This window comes from Amblyraja radiata, chromosome 19, assembly GCF_010909765.2.
Source record: "Amblyraja radiata isolate CabotCenter1 chromosome 19, sAmbRad1.1.pri, whole genome shotgun sequence".
Classification (NCBI taxonomy): Eukaryota; Metazoa; Chordata; class Chondrichthyes; order Rajiformes; family Rajidae; genus Amblyraja; species Amblyraja radiata.
In genome coordinates, this window is record NC_045974.1 from 43,996,041 (window position 1) to 44,019,889 (window position 23,849).

Here is a 23,849-nt window from a genome sequence, read left to right on the forward strand (position 1 = left end):
GTATCAGCATTTCAATGACAGCTGAGACTTCAAACTTCTCTGGCCTTTAGTTCAATTTAAAGGATAGATGTCAAAATATTCCCTCCCCCTGCGCTTACTCCCGTACCCACCCTTCTCTGAAAGCAGCCCATCATTAAAATTGACATTGTTTTTTACTTTAAGATAATTGTGCAAGGCAATACATCAGTGAATCTTCTTTACATCTGAAGAAATACATTCAGTTTATGTTGCTAGTAGGTAAGAAATCAAATAATGTGGCCCTCTGGTGGAAAATAACATATTACAACAGAAGTGCCCAAGAAAAAAACTGAAGACTAATAAATAACAAAGCCAATTAGAATTACTTTATTTCAATTTAAGTAGGTAGATACCTATCTATAAAAATGCATTATCATAATGAAATGTCATCCTACCACGCTCAGGCATAGGAATTCCTAAACACTGAGTATAATGAATGAGAAATTGTTTTCAGCACTGAAGATTAAAATCACTGAAAGCACTCAAAATACATCTTATAATCCTATGGGGAGAAAAGCTTATCTGATCGTTAATAAGAAAAAAAGTGATGAAATATATAATAAGAAGGTCTTAGGGAAAACAAAACTTACCTGCTGTTGTTGCAGATGCAGCAGTTCGACTGTGCTTACTTCCGTACTGGTGTCACCACTTGATCTTCCATCTCTGCTGCCAGCATCTAATTGGCTGCTTAGAGTGCTCATTCCATTTTGATTCATTGAACTGTTGCTTATTGTCTCTGTCGTGGATTCTTGCATCATGACTTAATACCTAAAAGTGATTAAGAAGCATCAATTAACGCTCTCATTACACCTTTACACTTCCATTATCAAGATGGTCCCATTCTGCCAATTACAGAGGCAGTCCCAGGCAGAAGGGAAAAGCATGGTACAGCCTTCCAACAAATAAATGCCTTCAATAAATGCCTGGCTGTTTTTAAAAAAAAAAGTCTTTATAATCTAATCATTATTACATTTTTAATCAACGTAACTTATACTTTTTCCTTCAGCGAAATACTTTAAATTGAGGGGCATTACATGTTAAAAATAGAAACACATTAATTGTTAGGCTTTTAGACTTTCTAACTAAAATCATCTCAAATTGAAAGCACTGGTTCCTTCTCTCTGTTTCATATAATATTATCTAGCTTTGACCATAGCTTATTCAAAGTATTCGGTATCTTGATTCTGTCAGTATTTTACAGCATTCTTTATGAAAGACTGTTGTTTAATGATGCACAGCTAATCATACCAAATTAAAATTTTGTAAGAGACTTACAAATCATATAGCATCAGCCTGTGATAAATAGAGAGATGGGATTCCTTTTTGGGTGACTAAATAAAAATTTGCCTCAAAGGCATTTAAATAAAAAAGCCCTTGGAGAAAACATCACAGATATTGGCTGGTTTTAAATCTACTGGCTGATATTCATTTATTTTTGTGACATTTAAAACATTTAATACTGTCCTTCTTCGGAAGTAATTAAGCCCATGCATGAGCAGCAATCAAACTGTTCACTTGAAGATGACTTAAAACTCAATTTTAACATAGGCAAATAAATGAAAGATATAAAATTAATTTTCCAGGCATGTATTAGATATGAAAGTTGGAAATAAAATCTATCAAGAATATCACTAATGATTGTGCTAAAACAGTATAAATTATGCATATTACCTTCTCTCCTGTAATAAATGTTTGATCATTCCCACTGCATAACTGTACTATATTTTAAGTACAGCAAAGAGATATTCGACTAAAATCTGTTGAAATTCTTATAATCAATAAATAGCCACAATGGTTTGAAAACCATAATCAGAAGATCTACACCTACACTCCAGGTGCACTTCAGGTCACATTTTGTCACCAAAAGGCCTTAAAATTGAATGAATAGTGCTGTAAAGAAACAAAATGATCCGTTTTCCCCTCAATTGTGAAAGTAAAAGTGCACAGTTGTGCACATACACAACTTAATCTTGATCACCTTGTTCTTCTGCAAGCTCGATGATACTCAGTTCTCACCCAAAATGCATAAATGATAAAGCACATTGTTCATTCTGATTATTAGGTTAATAAAATCAATAGCAAATAACATTAGGTAGAAACAAGGAGCTGCAGATGCTGGTTAAAAAACCCGATTAATAATGATAAAAATATCTTTGCTTGCATTATTTCGAATAAATCTACCATACGACAACAGATTAAAAACAGAGATAGTATTAATAAATTGAGATATTTTTAAAAAACTACACATTGTAAATGGCACTCTTTAACACAAGCTTTATTTTGCACCACATGCGAGTTGTAAATGAAACTGTACATGATACAAATAAAATAAATATGTAAGTGGTTATATGGAAGCTGGCAGTCCCTTTCGCTACAGTAAACAACTGCTGAACCAGATGTGTTTATGAACTAACAGCCATGGCTAGTCTTCTTATTGAACATTAACTAAAAAGATAATATGGATGGAAAATGTGACACATGATGTTGATGCCACTTTCAGCATACGAATAAAGCAGGCTGATTTTCAAAGCACAGCATGAGTGATTATTCACATTCCTTGCACGTTGTATATGCAAAATATTTAAAACATTTAAAAAGGGAAAAAGAAGCTGGTCTGTTATTTTATTGTGTCAAGCACAATAATACAACTTTTTTGGAAAAAAAAATCAAAGTAAAACTAATGGATTAAAATGATCACTTGAAAGAACATGTTTAAATCAGTACTATCTTCTACAATGCTAATGGCATGTTAAGATGGCCAGACCACCACTAAATGAACAATATGCAGCAACATTTTATTTTGAGAATATTAATTAAATCAGTGGTTCTCAAATCTGAAATGACAACCAAGTGACTGGTATGTATTTTTGGCAATCAACAACGTCTATCAGTGTCTACAAGTACTTTTAAAATTTGAACTTAGCTTGGAAGTAATGGGATAATTTTAAAGTTGTGTAAGGGACTGGGAGAGGAGTTCCTATTAAACATAGCAACAATTGACACCCATGTTACAAACATCTATTGATTGAGTTCTTTGCTGTTCCGAGTACATTTTCTTAACTCGCTCACACTCTTATAAATGGTTGACAAATGTTTTGATATTCTACAGCACATGCAGGACTCACAAGACCTCTATTTCAAATAGCAGGGAACTCCTTCAATAAACATAAATTATAGTCAGCCAGATAATGTTAAGAAAAATGTCTCAAGATATCTTTGCACGTTAGAAAGGTTAAATACATTATCATTAGGTGTAGAATACTTAAGGACATACAGACTGAGAAATGTATTTGTGGAACACATGTTTTTTTTGTGTGCTGGTGATTGAATTGATTGCACATAGCAACTGATGTGACCTGTGATCGCTTCCTTACTTCTGAATGACCCCTCTTGCACCAGGCACAAATAAATGTGCATGTGTATTGTCAGGCAGATGTACAGATGCACACTGCTCACTTCTAGCACTCCTACCTACATAACATTTATTCCCACATATATTAATAACCTGTGCTGATCACAGGTACTTCATTATGCCATCTTAAAGTGGCATTAGCATTGTAGAAGACTGATCTCACAATTATCACTCCAGCAGTCACTTCAGCACTTCATATTTACTTGGCTTTTTCATAAACATAGAAACATAGAAAATAGGTGCAGGAGTAGGCCATTCGGCCCTTCGAGCCTGCACCGCCATTCAATATGATCATGGCTGATCATCCAACTCAGTATCCCGTACCTGCCTTCTCTCCATACCCCCTGATCCCCTTAGCCACAAGGGCCACATCTACAGCACATGCGGGATTGTCTCATTTTGCTAACACGCCGCAATAGTTGAACATTGCATCTGCACCGTTTAAAGGGATCATCACCCACTTGCAGGTTTTGTTTAAGGGGCCAGATGGAGAGCAGAGCCTGTTCTTCTTCTTCTTATCGAGTCCACACACAAGATTAGAAGGTGTTCAGCCAGAATTGAACACACTTCTCGGCATCTGCATATAATGGTGTCTGTCTTGTCGCTTCTTGTGCGTGGTGGTGGAAAAATTGGTGGAAACGGGGCTGTGACGTGAACGCTCTTTCCTTGACCCCAGGGTCAGTTAGTGAGGTTGAAGACAACGGTTGTGAGAGTAGTGTGAGCATTGAGGTCACCACAGCCTTTTATTGCTGCAGTAGCCGTCCCAGTGACAGGAGAGGAAGATCCAAAGGTCAGTACAACGTGCCAAAGGATGAGAGCAACAACGCTGCAGTAAGGGCACAGAAACCAAAGGCTGGAAACTTATAGAAGGCACATTACTAATTCCGACTGTCTCAGGAGCAATAGACAGGGAAACAAAGCCTTGGTGACAGGAATCAATGAAGGGTGCAGTGAATGTTGGACACAGCCCAGTCCGTCAAAGGCACAACTCCCCCACACCAATAGGAGCATCTACATGAGGTACTGCACCAAAATGGCGGCCTCCATCGTCAAGGATCCCCGCCATCCATGCCATGCCCTCTTCTCATTGCTACCATCGGGCACAACGCACAAACTCCAAAGTCTCTCAGCACCAGGTTCAGAACCTCGTGTTTTCCTATAATCTCCAGGTTCTTGAAACAACCTTGCACTACAGTGAACTTGTCTTCTAATTGTGTTTTGCACTAATGTCTTGTTTTGAGTAGATGATTTTATGTATTAGAAACATAGAAAATAGTTGCAGGAGCAGGCCATTTGGCCTTTCAAGCCAGCACCGCCATTCATCGTGATCATGGCTGATCATCCACAATCAGTAACCCTTGCCTGCCTTCTCCCCATATCCCCATATCCCTTGATTCCGCTAGCCCCTATCTAACTCTCTTTTAAATTCATCCAGTGAATTGGCCTCTACTGCCTTCTGTGGCAAAGGATTCCACAGATTCACAATTGTGTATTGTGTGTTGGCTGCTGCAAGTAAGACCTGTACATCACTATACTTGCACACATGACAGTAAACTCAACTACCCATCCTCAGCCCAGGACCACACCGGCATTTTATAACTATCTAAACACTCAGACAGAGGTGTCTGATTAATGCCACATTTCACTGGTTAAAGTTCACCTCCATGAGTACTCTCTGCTCCAGAGAGAGAAATTCAGATCCTTCGTCTAAATCTGAACTTAGCAGACATTGCAGGCACAATGAATTCGCAGAATTGGAGATTTTCCAAAGGTTCGAAAAGCAAAATACTTCTAGGCCTGACATTCATGCCTCCCCATGTGAAGCTGGAGTTCAGAACTGCATGTTCCCTGTGTAAGATCAAAGCAAAATGTTAATGGTCACTTGACCTTCTTACCCTGAGGCCATCTGTTGTGCCCTCGAAATTTCACCTGTGATAATCGACAGGTGTGCAGATGAGTACTTGCAGTACTCAGCAGGCTTGGTGACAACACAGCCACTATCTGCCATCAAGCAATAAAGGGAGAAGAACAACAGGAGTAGCAGGAGAAGGAAGAACAATGCGTTTAGCAGAGTGTGGCTCACAGCTCCAACAACCTGGGTTTGTCTGCTGCCTATGTGGAGTTTGCACATTTTGCCCATTGTGTTGTAGCATTCCTCCAGGTGCTCTGGTTTCTTCCCAAAGTGGTGCAGTGGCACTGTGGCATGGCAGTCGAGCTGCTGCCTCACAGAGCCAGTCCCGGTTCTCATCCTGACTATGGGTACTGTCTGGGAGAAGTTTGTACGTTCTCCTGATGACCGCCTGGTTTTCTCCGGGTGCTCTGGTTTCAAGTTCAAGTTCAAGTCAAGTGAGTTTATTGTCATGTGTCCCTGTATAGGACAATGAAATTCTTGCTTTGCTTAAGCACACAGAAAATAGTAGGCATTTACTACAAAACAGATAAATGTGTCCATATACCATGATATAAATATATACACACATGAATAAATAAACTGGTAGTGCAAATAACAGAAAGTGGTTGCTAATAATCAGAGTTTTGTCCGAGCCAGGTTTAATAGCCTGATGGCTGAGGGGAAGTAGCTATTCCTGAACCTGGTTGTTGCAGTCTTCAGGCTCCTGTACCTTCTACCTGAAGGTAGCAGGGAGATGAGTGTGTGGCCAGGATGGTGTGGGTCTTTGATGATACTGCCAGCCTTTTTGAGGCAGCGACTGCGATAAATCCCCTCGATGGAAGGAAGGTCAGAGCCGATGATGGACTGGGCAGTGTTTACTACTTTTTGTAGTCTTTTCCTCTCCAGGGCGCTCAACTTGCCGAACCAAGCCACGATGCAACCGGTCAGCATGCTCTCGACTGTGCACCTGTAGAAGTTAGAGAGAGTCTTCCTTGACAATCCGACTCTCCGTAAACTTCTCAGGAAGTAGAGGCGCTGATGAGCTTTTTTGATAATTGCGTTAGTGTTCTCGGACCAGGAAAGATCTTCAGAGATGTGCACGCCTAGGAATTTTTTGTTCTTGACCCTTTCAACCATCGACCTGTTGATATAAATGGGGCTGTGGGTCCCCCTCCTACTCCTTCCAAAGTCCACAATCAGTTCCTTGGTTTTGCTGGTGTTGAGGGCCAGGTTATTGCGCTGGCACCATATGGACAGTTGCTCGATCTCTCTTCTGTACTCTGACTCATCCCCATCAGTGATACGCCCCACAATAGTGGTGTCGTCAGCGAACTTGATGATGGAGTTCGCACTGTGGTTCGCTACGCAGTCATGGGTATACAGTGAGTACTGCAGGGGGCTGAGCACGCAGCCTTGAGGTGCTCCCGTGCTGATTGTTATTGAGGCTGACACATTTCCACCAATACGAACAGACTGTGGTCTGTGGACGAGGAAGTCGAGGATCCAGTTGCAGAGGGATGCACAGAGACCCAGTTCTGCGAGTTTGGTAACCAGTTTGGAGGGGATGATTGTGTTAAATGCCGAGCTGTAATCAATGAATAACAGCCTGACATATGAGTTTTTGTTGTCCAAGTGGTCCAGTGCGGAGTGGAGGGCCAGCGAGATCGCATCCACCGTTGATCTGTTGTGGCGGTACGCGAACTGCAGTGGGTCCAGGTTTTTGTCGATGTAAGAGTTGATTTGCTCCATGATCAACCTCTCAAAGCACTTCATCACCACCGGCGTTAGTGCCACTGGTCGATAGTCATTGAGGCATGTCACCTTACTCTTCTTGGGCACCAGTATAATTGATGCCCTTTTAAAGCAGGTGGGGACCTCAGACCTCAGAAGTGAGAGGTTGAAAATGTCCGTAAAAACTCCCGCCAGTTGGTCCGCACAGGTTTTTAGAACACGACCGGGTATACCATCAGGACCAGGTGCTTTTCGGGGGTTCACCCCTCTGAAGGATTTCCTGACATCGGCCTCTGTGACTGAGACTGAAATGCCATCGCAGCGAATGGGGGATCGGGAAGGCACATCAGTATTCTCCCTGTCAAAGCGTGCGTAAAACGCATTGAGCTCGTCAGGGAGTGATGTTACACCGGCATTCGAGCTGCCTCCTGGTTTTGCCTTGTAGGAGGTGATTGCATTCAGACCCTGCCACAGCTGCCGAACATCTGTCTCGTCCTCCAGTTTGGAGCAGAAGTCCCATTTGGCCTTTTTGATGGCCTTACCAAGGTCGTATCTGGTCTTCATGTAGGCCACTGTATCATTGGAGGTGAATGCCCTGTGTCTGGACTTCAGGAGAGTGCGGATCTCAAAGTTCATCCAAGGTTTCTGATTGGGAAACACTCGGAAGGTTTTTGTAGGGATGCAGTCCTCCACACATTTCTTTATGAAGTCTGTAACGACTGTGGCATATTTGTTCAAGTCCGTTGCCGAGTCCTTGAACATTGCCCAGTCTACAGACTCCAAACAGTCCTGGAGTTGTTCTTCTGCCCCCCCCGACCAGCTCTGTGCTGTCCTCACTTCTGGGGGTGCGCTCTTTAATTGCTGCTTGTAGGCAGGAAGAAGCAGCACCGCGGTATGGTCGGACTTACCGAAGTGAGGGCGAGGGATAAAACGATAGGCATTCTTGATGGTGGTGTAGCAGTGGTCTTTGAGGGAACCCCTGTTCGTTCCTCCCATGTTCCAAAGACGTGCAGGTTTGTAGGTTAATTGGTTTCTGTAAATTGCCCCTTGTGTGTGGGATGCGATGTTGACATGTACTCAGTAGGCCGAAGGGCCTGTTTCCATGCTGTATCTCTGCACTCTAAATATGCATGTGGTGAGTGAATTGGGTCCTGCAAATGCCCCCTAGTGTGTGGGTGAATGGTCATTATGTTTGAGAGGAGTGTGGGGAGAATAAGATGGATTAGTCAATAAGTGTTTGATGGTCTGCCTGAAGGACCTATTTCTGTACTTTCAGCTTCATAGCTATGAAGATTTTATGTTTCACAGAGGAACTCATTTTTAACTTGTAAAAAAGTCCCATCATCATCATAAAATTCAAATCAACGATACACAAGTTTTCTGCTTGGCTCCATAAACTGAGCTCCAATGTCCCAACGTCACAAACCATAATTGTCTTACACTGCGCAGACTAATATTCAGGAAAAGTGTGTCCATTTTGTATTGAATGGCAGAATTGGACATGCATGCTAATTACATGCTAATGACATGCAATTGGAAAGGCAAGGACAGATCTGGTTGGAGTTCATTATCCAAGCCTCCATCGCAACTGTACATTGTCTGCCTTGATCTGTCGCTTTCACACATTACCCTTCATACTTCTAGTTTCCATCTCCCCTGACTCTCAGTCAGAAGAAGGGTCTCGACCCGAAACACCACCCATTCCTTCTCTCCAGAGAAGCTGCCTGTCGCACTGAGTTACTCCAGCACTTTGTGTCTATCTTCAGTGTAAATCAGCTGCAGCTGCAAGCAAAAGCCACCTTTCCCTGCAAAAAGTGTGTCAATGATTGTATTGCAACGTGCAAATGATACGACTTGCATAGCTGAATATAATTGGTATACCAAGTCCATGTTCTGAAATAAGGTATGCAATATGTATTTGAGTGCTGGAGGCATGCTAAGTATGTGATTAGTAGTAACTGTATAGCTGTTTTCACAGACCAGGCACAAGTGATCATTACCCTTCACAATGATTGGGACTACATTTTATTTTAAACCTTTTGCCCTTGATATTTCTCACCTCCTCTCACTGCACTCATGGTAATGCCCTGGATCCATTTCTGCACATTGCCTGCAGATGTTCATATCTTCTGTTTAGATTCCAGGTGTGTGCCTGTGGAATGAGAAGTCCACAAACCACCATTTCTACCATTGATTTTGACCGAGCTTCAAAGCTGCACAATGACTTCCAGCAGGAGTTGAATTGAGCCACAGAGAATATGTAAAAAGTATCCATAAACATGGGTGGCACGGTTGTGCAGCGGTAGATTTGCTGCCTTACTGTGCCAGAGAATCCTGACTACGGGAGCTGTCTGTACGGAGTTTGTACCTTCTCCCCGTGACGGCGTGGGTTTTCTCTAGGTGCTCCGGTTTCCTCCCACACTCCAAAGACGTACAGGTTTGTAGGTTAATTGGTTTGGTAAAGTTGTAAATTGTCCATAGGATATGTTAATGTACGGGGATCGCTGGTCGGTGCAGATTCAGTGGGCCAAAGGGCCCGTTTCTTCACCGTATCTCTAAACTAAACTAAACATACACAAATGACACCAAGATATATTTGCGTTGGATGCTTCTTGGAGCTCCATTTTAGTACATTTTCTTGTGGGTTTCCATACTCCACTCATACTGTGCTTTAAATAAGAAATTGAAAACATTGATACTTTTTAATTTTAATCATTTCCTTCGGCTCTCAAGGCAGTGATTTCACTCCCATTATAATAAATTTATCCTCACAGATTTATATTATTTCCACATTATATCTTGTAAATTCAGGTTTTACTGCTCGTATTGTTTTTACATTTTGTGATGCTTATACCTTTCACCAAACTTGGGGGAAGAAAGTGATTTTGGACATTTGTTCAGATTGGATTAACAAGTTGATTAATCTTGATTCATTTGTTCAAACGTGAATGATCAGAATGAGAACTCTGATTCCTCTGTACAACCACGGTAAAGTGATCATTCATCATTTCAGCATTTGCTTCAGGGGTACGGTGGTGGGTTTCCAAAACAGACCTGGAGCTTTGTACGTGTCGGTAACGTGCTGGTTGATAGTTCTGGGAAATAGATTCCAAATCCTAGGGCTTGGTCTAGCAGATTCCCAATAGGTCTTGCCACATGTGGGTGTCTACCTTAATGTTCTGGAACTGATTGTTCATACATATACTGAGTATGCCTGATTATTCACCTCCATGTGTAAGCACGCAAAACCACAGACGACCTGCGAACATGTTGGTAATCTTTGCAAAGCCTTCAACTGTTTAGATACTTCTGATACCATTTGGTCATGTAGAGCTCCTAATGCTGATGTTATTCATAAACTTTACTGGGCCATCCTCTTACCAGCTTCCACCACTGCTGATGACAGGTGAATCAAGGTGAAATTTAGGACGATCAGTATTTTGGCACTTGTACATCTAAGCTTTGTAAAATTGTCAGCTGTTCAAGTGAAGAAGGAACATTACAATTTTAAGGAGAATCCCGGCTTCTAAGGGGCCTGTCCCACTTGGGCATCATTTGCGTGTCACGCAGGTGGCGCACGAAGATTTTATGAATCCCAAAATCGTGGGGTGCCACGTGCGACCGCGCCTCACTGCCTGCGTCACCACGCACCATGCGCGCATCACATGCGCGTCACAATGCGCGCGTCTTGCGTCGTGACGCGTATATGATGTCTCGTATATGACGTGCAAATGACGCACAAGTGGGACAGGCCCTTTATACGTACATTAAAAATAAGAGGATGACCAGAGAGAAGGAAGACCCACTCAAAGATAAATGAGGGGATCTATGTTTGGAGTAGGAGGATGTAAATGACGTACAAAACGAGAACTTTGCCTCTGTATGCACCAAGGAGAAGAACTTGCAGGACAGCGAGATCAGTGTAGAGAATACATATACGCAGGGGCAGATTGGGATCGACAAGGTGGTGGTGCTGAGGCTCTGGAAGAACATTAATATGTCCAGGGGCCTGATGGGACCTATCCCAGATTATTGAGGGAGGCAAGAGAGGAGATTGTGGTGTCCCTGGCGATGATCTTTGTTTCGTCTCGAGCCAAAGGTGAGGTCCTGGAGGACTGGAGAGTGGCCAATGTTGTTTCTTTGTTTAAAAAGGGAAGTAGAGAGAATCCAGGGAATGATAGGCCAATGAGCCTCACGTCAGTGGAAGGGAAACTATTGGGGAGAATTATTTTGAGACAGGATTTACTCCTATTGGAAGAGAATGGTGGTAATTAGGGATAGTTGGCGTTGTATGCGACAGGCCCTATCTCACTAACTTGACTGAGTTTTTTTAAGGAGGTGACGAAGGAGATTTATTAAGGTAGGGCGGTGGATATTGTATATATGGATTTTTGTAAGGCTTTTGAGAATGTCCCTCATGGTAGACTATTCCAGAAGATTAAAATGTACAGGATACACAAAGACTTAGTTGTCTGGATTCAGAACTGGCTTATTCATAGAAGAGAGAGAGTCGTGGTGGAAGGAGATATTCTGGCTGGAGATCTATGACCAGTGGAGATCTGCAGGGATCTGTGCTGGGACCTCTGCTGTTAGTGATGTATATAAATGACCTGAACGTAAGCATGGATGGGTTGGTGAGTAAGTTTGTTGATGACACTAAAATTGAATGAATTGCAGACGGTTAGAAATGCTGTCAGAAGATACAGTGGGATATAGACCAGCTGAAGAAATGGGCGGAGAAATGGCAGATGGAGTTTAACCCGAGCAAGTTTGCGGTGTTGCAGTTGGGAAGTTGAATGTAAGGAGAGCGTATACAATTAATGGCAAGACCCTTAACAGCATTGATGTGCAGAAGGATCTTCGAGTCCAGATTCATAGCTCATTGAAGGTGACAGCACAGAAGGTAGGGTGGTTAGGAAACCATGCAGGAAGGAACTGCGGATGCTGATTTAAACTAAAGATAGACATAAAAAGCTGGAGTGGCTCAGCGGGACAGGCGGCATCTCTGGAGTGAAGGAGCGGGTGACGTTTCGGGTCGAGACTCTTCTTCAAACTGAAAGTCACGGGAAAGGGAAAATCGTTTATATCTCTCGTTTTACTTTGTTATGAATTTCAGCCTGAAAAAGGGTCTCGTCACCCATTCCTTCTCTCCAGAGATGCTGCCTGTCCTGCTGAGTTACTCCAGCTTTTTGTGTCTAACGTGGTTAAGAAACCGTAAGGTATTTTTGTCTTCATTGCTAGGAGCTTTGAAGATAAGAGGCAGGAAGTCCTGATGCAGCTCTGTAGGACTTTGGTTCGGCTGCATTTGGAGTATTGTGTGCAGTTGTCGTTGCCCCATTACAGGAAAGATGTGGAGGCTTTGGAGAGGAGGTTTACCAGAATGTGGCTGGATTAGAAGGTTTCAGCTACAGGGAGAGGTTTGAAAGTTTAATGGAGATGTGCGGGGCAAGTTTTTTTTACACAGAAAGTGACGGGGGCCTGGAACGTATTGTCAAGGGCGGTGGTAGAACAGGTATGATAGTGGTTTAAATGGCATTAGGATAGGCACATGGAAGTTCAGGGAATAGAGGGATATGGATAATGTACAGGGTGATGAGATCAGTTTAATGACATCATGTTCAGCACAAATATAGTGGACTGAACTCTGCTTCCTGTGCTGCACTGTTCTATGTTCCTAATTTCAATTAATTGCAATGAACACGTTTTTGGCTGAATATATGAATCCAAGAAAAACTACAATATAAGAGTGCTATCTAGTGCTCTTTCAATTCATTTTATTGCAATTACAGTTTTAAAGGGAAATTGGTGCACTTCCCTCCATCTCTCCCCAAAAACTGCAAAATGCAACAAAACAAAAATCTTCGTTACAAAAGTAATTTTTTTACGTTATGCAAGACAAGCATTGAAAACAGAGAAAATAACCCTAATATAGGGGTGCAATTTCTTGCCATTCAATTAAGGCTGCCATTGAAGAACATAGAATATAGTGTTATTTATAACGTGATATTGGGCAGCATTTTATTCTGGACTTCTGATGAATAGATCTCACTTTGCAGTAAACAAAGGTGCTTAGTGGGGAAACGAATAATTTATATTGGGTCATGCTGACTAATAGAAAAATTAAAAAAAGATTACCCACTGAAAAGTATTCTTAAAGCAATAAGGAACATAGAATATAGAACAGTACAGCGCAGGATCAGGCCCTTCGACCCACAATGTCCATACTGAACATGTCCAAGTTCGAGGCAGATCTCATCTGCCTCTATTTGGTACTTCCATGCACTTCTACATGCTCATCTAAAAGACTCTTCATCCAATTAATGAAATTCCACTTTATTCTATGCTGCAAATAAATAAAATCACACACAAAAAAAATGTGACCAAAATCTGACATCAGGGGTGAACTGTAGATACTTGTTAGCATTGTAGATACCAGAGAAGGTGACCATTGTAGATACCGGCCATGGGGGTGAGAGAAAGGTTGCGTCGGGCTTAATGCTACCAGGTGGTGAAGGGCCAAATTAAGCATGCCCATGAAACAGATGGTATAAAGGTTCAACAGCAAATGAGCATTGCTCTTTGCTTTCACAGCTGTGAGAATTGTCAGGGAGTTTTGAATGTTTCTGAATGTCTCTGATATGTGCGCAATGTATAAAAAGATCAATTCAACAATTAAAATTGTTTGTGTAAGAAAGAACTGCAGATTCTGGTTGACACCGAAGATAAGACACATAATGCATAAGTAACTCAGTGGGACAGGCAGCATCTCTGGATAGAAGGAATGGGTGATGTTTCAGGTGAAGAAGGGTCTCGATGTGAAACGTCACCCATTCCTTCTCTCCGGTGATGCTGCATGTCCTGCTGAATTAAAATCTAGTACTGCTTTTAAACAATGAAACCGTTCAGTTCCCCTTGCCCCTCAGAGCTTTGTCTTCCGTTTAACTGAAATAGCATTCTGTTACAGTGTACCCTCATTATTACGGATCATTTTATAATGGATTTGCCTTATAGTGGCTGGAGTATCCCACAGTAATCTGACAGCCCTGTGTGTTTAAGAACACTGGCCGCAGTTACACTGCGGGGGGCCATGGAAGTTGACAAGCCATTGCTTTAATCAGCACTTGTGCAATGGCACTCTCTTAAACAATGAAACAAACAACCTGTAGTGTTTTTAAGCTTGCAGTAACAAAATACATTTGTAGCGGTTAACAGGAACTTTGTACACTCAGAAGGTTAGGTAGCATTTTTGGAATGTGAAACAGTGTTAACGTCTAAGGTCGATGTCCTATCACCTGGGCAGTTGGTCGTGGGAGACTAAATCTCTGAATGTGGGAACCAGCAGCAGGGCAGTGGTTAGTGCCGTTCCTCAACCACATTGGGCAAGGTGGTGCTGGGCGACCATCATGGGCCGACGTGCTTCGTGTGGTGAGGGACGGGGCTCCAGAATTCTGAACCGGCTCACGGGCAGTGGTGTCAATGGTGAACAAACCCTTACTCAGTTATAGCGAACATTTATTAATAACAACACTAATCCCCCCCCCCCCCCCCCCCCCCCCCCATGATCCGCTATAACGAGGGGAATCTGTACTGTATTGGGCCTAACTGACAGCAATGCTCTACTGCTGACTCCACATAGATCCCTATGCTGCAGAGTAGTTGGGAAATAACAAACACAATTTAGCCAGCTAGTGCACAACTCAGCAGGTCAATGCTGGAAGTAAAGCCCCTGTCCCACTTACGTGTTCTTGGCACGCTAATACGTGACCTCGTGGTTGCATTGAGGCGCGACGGTACCACGAAGGTCGCGCGATTTAATGCGCCCGCACAGCCGTCTGGAGCGCGTGACGTCATTTGAAGATGGACACAAAATGCTGGAGTAACTCATCGGGCCCGGCAGCATCTCTGGAGAGAAGGAATGGGTGACGTTTTGGGTCGAGACTCTTCTTCAGTCTTAATGAAGGGCCTTGACCCGAAACATCACCCATTGCTTCTCTCCAGAGTTGCTGCCGGTCCCGCTGAGATACTCCTGCATTTTGTGTCTATCTTCAATTTTCTTGGTCCTGCTCTGGGAGTAGAAGTGGGGGCGGATCCGGACCGCAATGGCTGTGAGCCCCAGGCCGAGCTTGGCGATCGTTTGCCTGCTTCTGCTGCTGTTGGAGGTGAAACGTTGCGTCGCACCAGGGTCGGGCCTGTCCCACTTTGGCCGTCAGTTCCGCGACAAGCCATTGGTGCGCCAAGATTTTGTTCACTACAGATGTTGTTAACCTGGAAAGAGTGCAGAAAATATTCAAGAGGATGTTGCCAGGACTTGAGGGGCCTGAGATATAAGGTTTGGTTGGACAGGATAGGACTGTATTCCTTGCTATGTAGGAGGGTGAGAGGTGATCTTATTTAGGTGTGTATGATCATGAGAGAAATAGATAGGGTCAATGGATAGAGTCATTTGCTCAGGGAATGGGAATGAAGAACCAGGGGACATAGGCTCAAGGTAGGAGGGAAAGATTTCATGGGAATATAATGGGCAACTTTTTTTTACACAAAGGGTGGAAAAAATCAGCTGGTATATGGACTCCCAAAGAAGAATGAGCTCCCAAAGAAGAATGTTGAGGCATAAACTAGAACAACATTTAAAAGACATTTAGACAGGCAGTGTACATGGATAGGAAGGGTTTAGACATAGGCAGATGGGACTGGTGTAGTTAGTCATCTTGGGCAAACTGGACTGAAGGGCCCGTTTATCTGCTGAATGACTCGATGACAGCTCAAAACTAGTTTCACCCTTTTGACTCTAGTTTAGTTTGGAGATATAGCTCAGAAAAAGGCCCTTCGGCCCACCGTGTCCGCACTGACCAGGGATCCCTGCACATTAACGCTATCCTGCATGCAGTAGGGACAATTTTCATTTATACCAAGACCATCTATCTATCTATTAATATATAAAAGTCTGTGGCTGCCGCCTGCTGTCCGGCTGCCTTTCTGCCTTTGATTTGTTCCATCGTGTGATGTCACAATGCCCAATACTCGCAGATGTCCAATCGGAATGGATCCATTTACATGGGCGGCTGCCGGCCGCCTTTCTTCCTTTGATTCCCTGCAACTCCGAAACCAGACGCAGAATCGCCGACATCTTTTCCATTTCGGTAGAGATTTCACTTTTCTTTCTAAGTATCCGCTCCTCATTACATTTCGTCGTGTTTAAGTACACGTTTTTAATCAATTCCTTCCCCCCCCTCAGCCCCTGGTGAATGTTCCATCGTGTGATGTCACAATGCCCGATGCTCACAGATGTCCAATCGGAATGGATCCATTTACATATGCCTTTGCAGGAGCCCCAGCCCATGGTGAATGTTCCATCGTGTGATGTCACAATGCCCAATGCTCAAAGACATTGTTGCCATAGAGGAAGTACAGAGAAGGTTCACCAGACTGATTCCTGGGTTGTCAGGACATTCATATGAAGAAAGACTGGATAGACTCGGCTTGTACTCGCTAGATTTTAGAAGATTGAGGGGGTATCTTATAGAAACTTATAAAATTCTTAAGGGGTTGGACAGGCTAGATGCAGGAGGATTGTTCCAGATGTTGGGGAAGTCCAGAACAAGGGATCACAGTTTAAAGATAAGGGGGAAATCCTTTAGGACAGAGATGAGAAAAACATTTTTCACACAGAGAGTGGTGAATCTCTGGAATTCTCTGCCACAGAAGGTAGTTGAGGCCAGTTCATTGGCTATATTTAAGAGGGAGTTAGATGTGGCCCTTGTGGCTAAAGGGATCAGGGGGTATGGAGAGAAGGCAGGTACAGGATACTGAGTTGGATGATCAGCCATGATCATATTGAATGGTGGTGCAGGCTCGAAGGGCCATAATGGCCTACTCCTGCACTTAATTTCTATGTTTCTATGTTTCCCTCTCCTCACCCCTCTCCCTCTCCCACCCATCCCTCTCTCCCCCACCCCCTTCCCTCTCTACCACCACCCCCTTCCCCCTACCCCTCTGTCCCTCTTCCACCACTCCCCCTACCCCTCCCTCCCCACTCTTCCACTTCTGTCCCCTTACCCCACCCCTCTCCCTCCCCCACCCCTCTTTTCCCCTCTCTTCCCCTCTCCCCCACCCCTTCCCCTACCCCTCTGTCCCTCTTGCACCACTCCCCCGCCCCTCTTCCACCACTCCCGCTACCACTCTACCCCTCCCTCCCTCCCCACTCTTCCACTTCTCTCCCCCTTCTCACCTCCCCCTCTCCCTCTCCTCACCCCTCTCCCATCCCTCTCTCCCCCAATCCCCTTCCCTCTCTACCCCACCCCCTTCCCTCTCTCCCCCGCCCCCTTCCCCCTACCCCTCTCCTCCTCCCTCTCCACTCTTCCACTTCTCTCCCCCCTTTCCCCTCCACTCTCCCTCCCCACTCTTTCCCCTCTCTCCCCTCTCTCCCCCACCCCTCTCCCCCTCCCTCCATCCTCCCCCTCTCCCCATCCCCCTCTCTCACCCCCTACCAGCTCTCCTTTCCCTCCCAAAAAAACGGTGTCTGAAACGAGCTGGGAAGATCATTAAAGACCCCTCCCACCCCAATCATGGACTGTTTGCCCTCCTCCCATCAGGGAGGCGGTACAGGAGCCTCAGGTCTCGTACCAGTAGGATGAGGAACAGCTTCTACAATCATACCGTCGCATTGCTGAACTCGGAGTCCCGCCGATAGATTCCTCCGGTCCCTCCGTCCCCATTGTTTAATTATTCTGCATTTTCTATTGTTCTGTATCCTCTTTTTTTTTTAATTTCTATATTGCACTACTACGGACTGACGCAAAACTGCATTTCGTTGTACCGATACTCAGTGTTTGTGCAATGACATTAAAGTTGAATTGAATTGAAAATCTGTCCCGTTTCCTCCTCCTCCTCTCCCCTCCCTCCCCTCTTCTCACCCCCCACCCCCCACCTGTGTGTTTGGGGGGTGGTTAATGTGAGTGTGATGCCGCAGCCACCACCCCCCCCTCCCCCCACCGCAAACGCCGTTGGGGAAACAGACCCAACGGGTCTGCACTTGGTCTAGTTATTATATAAAATGCTGTGGCTGCCGCCTGCCGTCCGTCCGGCTGCCTTTCTGCCTTTTGATTCGTTCCATCGTGTGATGTCACAATGCCCAATGCTCGCAGATGTCCAATCGGAATGGATCCATTTACATGGCCGGCTGCCGGCCGCCTTTCTTCCTTTGATTCCTTGCAACTCCGAAACCAGACGCAGAATCGCCGACATCTTTTCCATTTCGGTAGAGATTTCACTTTTCTTTCTAAGTATCCGCTCCTCATTACATTCTGTCGTGTTTAAGTACACGTTTTTAATCAAATCTTTCTCCCTCCCCCCCCCCTCCCCCCCCCCTCCCCCCCCCTCCCCCCCCCCCCCCCCCCCCCAATATTTCAAAAATAAACTGGCTTCTCACCCATAGAACCAGCCCCATCCCCAGCCCCTGGTGAACGTTCCATTGTGTGATGTCACAATGCCCAATGTACACATATGTCCAATCGGAATGGATTCATTTACATATGCCTTTGCAGGAGCCCCAGCACCTGGTGAACGTTCCATCGTGTGATGTCACAATGCCCGATGCTCATCAAAGGCATTCTTGCCATAGAGGGAGTACAGAGAAGGTTCACCAGACTGATTCCTGGGATGTCAGGACTTTCATATGAAGAAAGACTGGATCGACTCGGCTTGTACTCGCTAGATTTTAGAAGATTGAGGGGGTATCTTATAGAAACGTACAAAATTCTTAAGGGGTTGGACAGGCTAGATGCAGGAAGGTTGTTCCGGATGTTGGGGAAGACCAGAACAAGGGGTCACAGTTTAAGGATAAGGGGTAAATCTTTTAGGACCGAGATGAGAAAAACATTTTTCACACAGAGAGTGGTGAATCTCTGGAATTCTCTGCCACAGAAGGTAGTTGAGGCCAGTTCATTGGCTATATTTAAGAGGGAGTTAGATGTGGCCCTTGTGGCTAAAGGGATCAGGGGGTATGGAGAGAAGGCAGGTACAGGATACTGAGTTGGATGATCAGCCATGATCATATTGAATGGTGGTGCAGGCTCGAAGGGCCATAATGGCCTACTCCTGCACTTAATTTCTATGTTTCTATGTTTCCCTCTCTTCACCCCTCTCCCTCTCCCACCCATCCCTCTCTCCCCCACCCCCCTTCCCTCTCTACCACCACCCCCTTCCCCCTACCCCTCTGTCCCTCTTCCACCACTCCCCCTACCCCTCCCTCCCCACTCTTCCACTTCTGTCCCCTTACCCCACTCCTCTCCCTCCCCCACCCCTCTCTCTTCCCATTCCTTCCCCTCTCTCCCCCACCCCTTCCCCTACCCCTCTGTCCGTCTTCCACCACTACCCCGTCCCTCTTCCACCACTCCCGCTACCCCTCTACCACTCCCTCCCTCCCCACTCTTCCACTTCTCTCCCCCTTCTCTCCTCCCCCTCTCCCTCTCCTCACCCCTCTCCCTCTCCCATCCCTCTCTCCCCCACCCCCCTTCCCTCTCTACCCCACCCCATCCCTCTCTTCCCCCTATCCCTCTGTCCCTCTTCCATCACTCCCCCTACCCCTCTCCTCCTCCCTCCCCACTCTTCCACTTCTCTCCCCTTCCCCTCCACTCTCCCTCCCCACTCTTTCCCCTCTCTCCCCCCACCCCTCTCCCCCTCCCTCCCTCCTCCCCTCCCTCCCCATCCCCCCTCCCCCACATCTCTCTCCCATCTCTCACCCCCTACCCCGCTCTCCTTTCCCTCCCAAATCTATCCCGTTTCCTCCTCCTCCTCTCCCCTCCCTCCCCTCTTCTCACCCCCCCCCCCCTCCCCGCAAACGCCGTTGGGGAAACAGACCCAACGGGTCTGCACTTGGTCTAGTGAAGTATTTGGAGTGCCGGAGGAACCCGAAGATCTTGGAGAAAGCCCACGCAGGTCACGGAGAGAACGTACAAACTCCGCACGGACAGCACCTGCAGTCAGGATCAAAGCCGGGTCTCTGGCGCTGTGAGGCAGCAACTCTACCGCTGCGCCACCATGCTGCACTGCTCAAAAGTTAATTTCTTTAAGAACCATTCTTTGCCCTGAATTCCAGCCAATAGGCCTTAGCAAGTAGCAGCTATGTCTTGTTCTTATTAATCCTATTTCATCATAATCTGCTGCCACCAATATCATGTCATTTAAGATGAAGAAATTGTAACCCGTTAAACTAATTTTACTGATTTTACTAATTTTACTTTTGCTTAGAATTGAATGCGATTAGGAGATAAATTAATTTCTTAAACAAACACAATTGTTTATCATACCTTAGTAAAAAGGTAAACAGGTAAAAAATTAATGTTAATTGATTTTCTAAAATTGAAAATATATAAATTGTGAATTCCTACAATAATTATAACTAAATCATACTTGTCCCTTTCCTTCACAAACAAATCCATTAACAGAAAATATATTGTTTCCCTGTGAGTTTACAACAAAAAGCATCCAAGATTCTGGATGTTAGATTAGATTGATTGTGCTTATATTTTTATCCACTGTTACCAACCCTACATATTGCTGCCAACACGACAAGGGAAAATCTATCAACGACTATTTAAACTGTTCAGCATATGTATTTGTGCACAAACAGGGGATAACTGGCCTTTCTATGTTTCCCATTAATCATTAGGTATGTATCTATTGTCTTCATGAAACTCTCGCAACAGGGGAGAAAAACGCCGTTTGTCACCTTTGTCACAGAATGTGGCTTGATTCATTTTATTAACAAATGTCGCCCAAGTTCTGGATTTGTAAACACAACTGTTAACCGGTGACTATTTTTGAGGAACTCATCCCCCTTTAACAGATATACTTAATATCAATTGTATTTCAATGTATTATTAGCATCTTCTTTCAAATGCTTTGCCATATTCCTATGAACGTTACCTCAATATGCCTTTGACAGAAACTTTGTGTTTACATAGGATTTCCACCACAGTGTAAGTTTAGGTCACGATTATCCCAATTTTTAAAGTTCTATCATGCTCTCCAGAAATATAGATTAGCGGTTGATCAGCAATGCGTACTAAAAACTTAAGGTGCTGTCCCACTGCGGGGAACTAATCCGCGAGTTCTGCCGAGTTTGCCCTCGACTCATACTCGCAGCATGGTCGACACGAGGTCCTAGGAGGTCTTTGTAACTCTCCTTCATGCTCAAGGGTAGTCCCCGCATACTCGACGCTTCAGCTACGGGCGTATTTTTCAACATGTTGAAAAATGCCCGCGAGTAAAATGAGGTCGCCATGGAAAAAATCGATACTATTTTTACTCGTAGGTTTAGTCGAAGTAGGTCGTAGTAGGTTGGCATGTTATTCGTAGGTAATCGAGGGTAGTCGAAGGTAATCGAAGGTAGTCGAAGGTAGTCGTAGATAGGCTTCAACATAGTCGAAGGGAGGTTGAAAGGAGGTCGAATTAGGTTGTCTTCACTCTCCACTATTCGGTGTCCAATTTTCCCAAAGCTAGTCGAAGCTAGTCTTCAACATAGTCGAAGGAGGTCTTCAACATGACATTTTTTCAAACTCTCCCAAACTCTTCAAAACTCGCCAATTAGGTCACCGCAGTGGGACAGCCCCTTTATGAATAAAATAAATCAAGTTTGATTTGATGACCATGCATGAAAAGTAATTGGATTTGAGTAAGTGATATCTTCTTTACTTTTAAGTGCAATATACAGATCAATACTATGATAAAACTATTGTCCAGTCAGTTGTGTTTCACAAGCAACAATGTTGAAAAAAGGTCTCAACATGAAACGTCACCTATTCCTTTTCTCCAGAGACGCTGTCTGACCCACTGAGTTACTCCTGCTTTTTGTGTCTATCCAACATTGAAGACAATATAGTTTGTTGATTTAGCAACTAAATTTCAAGATGTTCTTTTCACCACACTTCCCCAAGTTGAAGCCCAAATTCATTTTTGCAATTGGTAATTATGTGACAATGTAACTTTCCAACATCTTCCTCACAGATAACCGTAAGATTTTATGTTTTAAAGTCTTTATCAATATAATTAATCTCAGAGCTTTCAGACCGTCTACAAAAGTGACAGGAGGACTATATGCACAAGATTGAATTCTCCCCTTCCTAAACAACTTGAATGTGAAGGTTACTTAGTGTTACAATATTTACTTGCAAAATTGTGTTGTTACCAAGGGTATAATGGATGGTGGCAATGCAAGTTTACGCAAGAATGAGTGAAGCATGAGGCGTTAGCCATGTGTTTGACATGTTTCAAATTGCTATAATCTTGCATTAAACACACCCAGCAATTCATGCCATTTCTTCCAGCCTCAATTTTGAATAAAACATGCCTCACCACATTATATATGTAATTTATACACTCTCTTGTAACTTCTTGTTTTTGCATATATTTGCCCGCTTTGTTTTATCTGCATTTTAAATAATTATCTATTATTTGCTGACATGTGAGGCTCTATATACGTTTTTTGAAGAGCGGCTAATAAGGGATAAATTCATGAAATGATTTTAAAAAAAAGAAATGTCACCAATAATGTGGAAGCAAAGTTGATCTGGTCAACATGCTGTTTAGAGTCTGTTTATACAACACTGCAAAATATTTGTTGAGTGCTGAAGTGTATTAGCTTTGCTGGTCTAATGTATCTGTGTGCATCACGAGCATTGTTTGAACCATTATTCGTTCTTCCTCTGAAACAAAGTAGTTTATTTTTCCTTTATTTAATTGCTAATCAGAGAGTGCAGTTCCAACACCGTAACAAAAGTATTAGAACAGATCTACGTTTGCTCAGACAGATTTCACCTTCCCTTCCACTAATTGTGGAAGGCATTGATAAAGGATGGCTCTGCTTCAAAGATAAACCTTAATCTTTAAGGAAAAAATCAGTATGATTGTAAAAATAACAATTGTCATTGACTGATGATGTAAGCTAGAAGTCACCTCACAAAAAACTTTACTCACATTCATCACAGAACTCAAGTTCTATAACCAGTTCACCCCTTTATGAACTGTAACTTTGTGAGCTTAATGTAAATACGGCATAGTGGCCTGCAAATAGATATTTTCCAGAGAAGACTGCAATTACAACCATTTTTTGGATCAAATTGCTCCTGTCCAGAAACATATTCTACCTCCAGTCAGCCAGCAATTGTACATTTGACGAGTTCTGTCAGACATGCATTAACTGGTGTGATTTTCCCCAAGTCAATTCTCTTTCCAAAACTTCTGAGGGAATTCACATATATATTAGTGTGAAGCAGGGGCATGACTATCAAAGCAGCTGCCTCACAGCTCAGGTAATGCAGGTTCATGCCTGACTGCCAATGCTGTCTGCGTGGAGTTTGCACGTTCTCCCTGTGAACTCGTGGATTTACCCAGGGTGCTCTGGTTTCCGTCCACATCCCAGAGACATGCAGATCGGGAAGTTAATTGACTCCCGTCAGGTTGTCCTGGGATGTAGAGTGGCAGAACCAAGGGTGCTCATAATATAAGAGGAATGAGCTGGGTTTGGGTAGAATTAGTTCATTGGGAGCTTGATCGTTGGCACAAAGTCAGTGGGACAAGGGGCTTGTTTCCGTGATGTAGCTCTCTATGATTCTATGACAAACATGGGAAGCACACATTATTAGAATCTCTTTGGGGGAAAAAAGACTGTTAAAACCCTTCTTGGAAGTGGAACCCAATTCAGATAAGCCCACTGCTTGCCCCTCTAATCTGTGACCGCTTCATGTGACCAATAACCAGTGCCGCTTCCTTGCAATCACCATGGCAGCCTGACACCTG

General features: G+C 44.0%; 1 protein-coding gene across 5 annotated transcripts in view; it reads right to left on the bottom strand.

Annotated features, from left to right (window-relative positions):
- foxp2 (forkhead box P2) overlaps positions 1–23,849 on the bottom strand; it is a 374,605-nt gene that overhangs the window by 305,532 nt on the left and 45,224 nt on the right. For all 5 annotated transcript variants that reach the window (XM_033038336.1, XM_033038338.1, XM_033038335.1 and 2 more), the window contains exon 2: positions 609–786. In XM_033038336.1, the coding sequence (XP_032894227.1) occupies positions 609–776 (168 nt within the window). In that variant the 5' untranslated portion in view covers positions 777–786. The remainder of the gene's footprint in view (positions 1–608; positions 787–23,849) is intronic.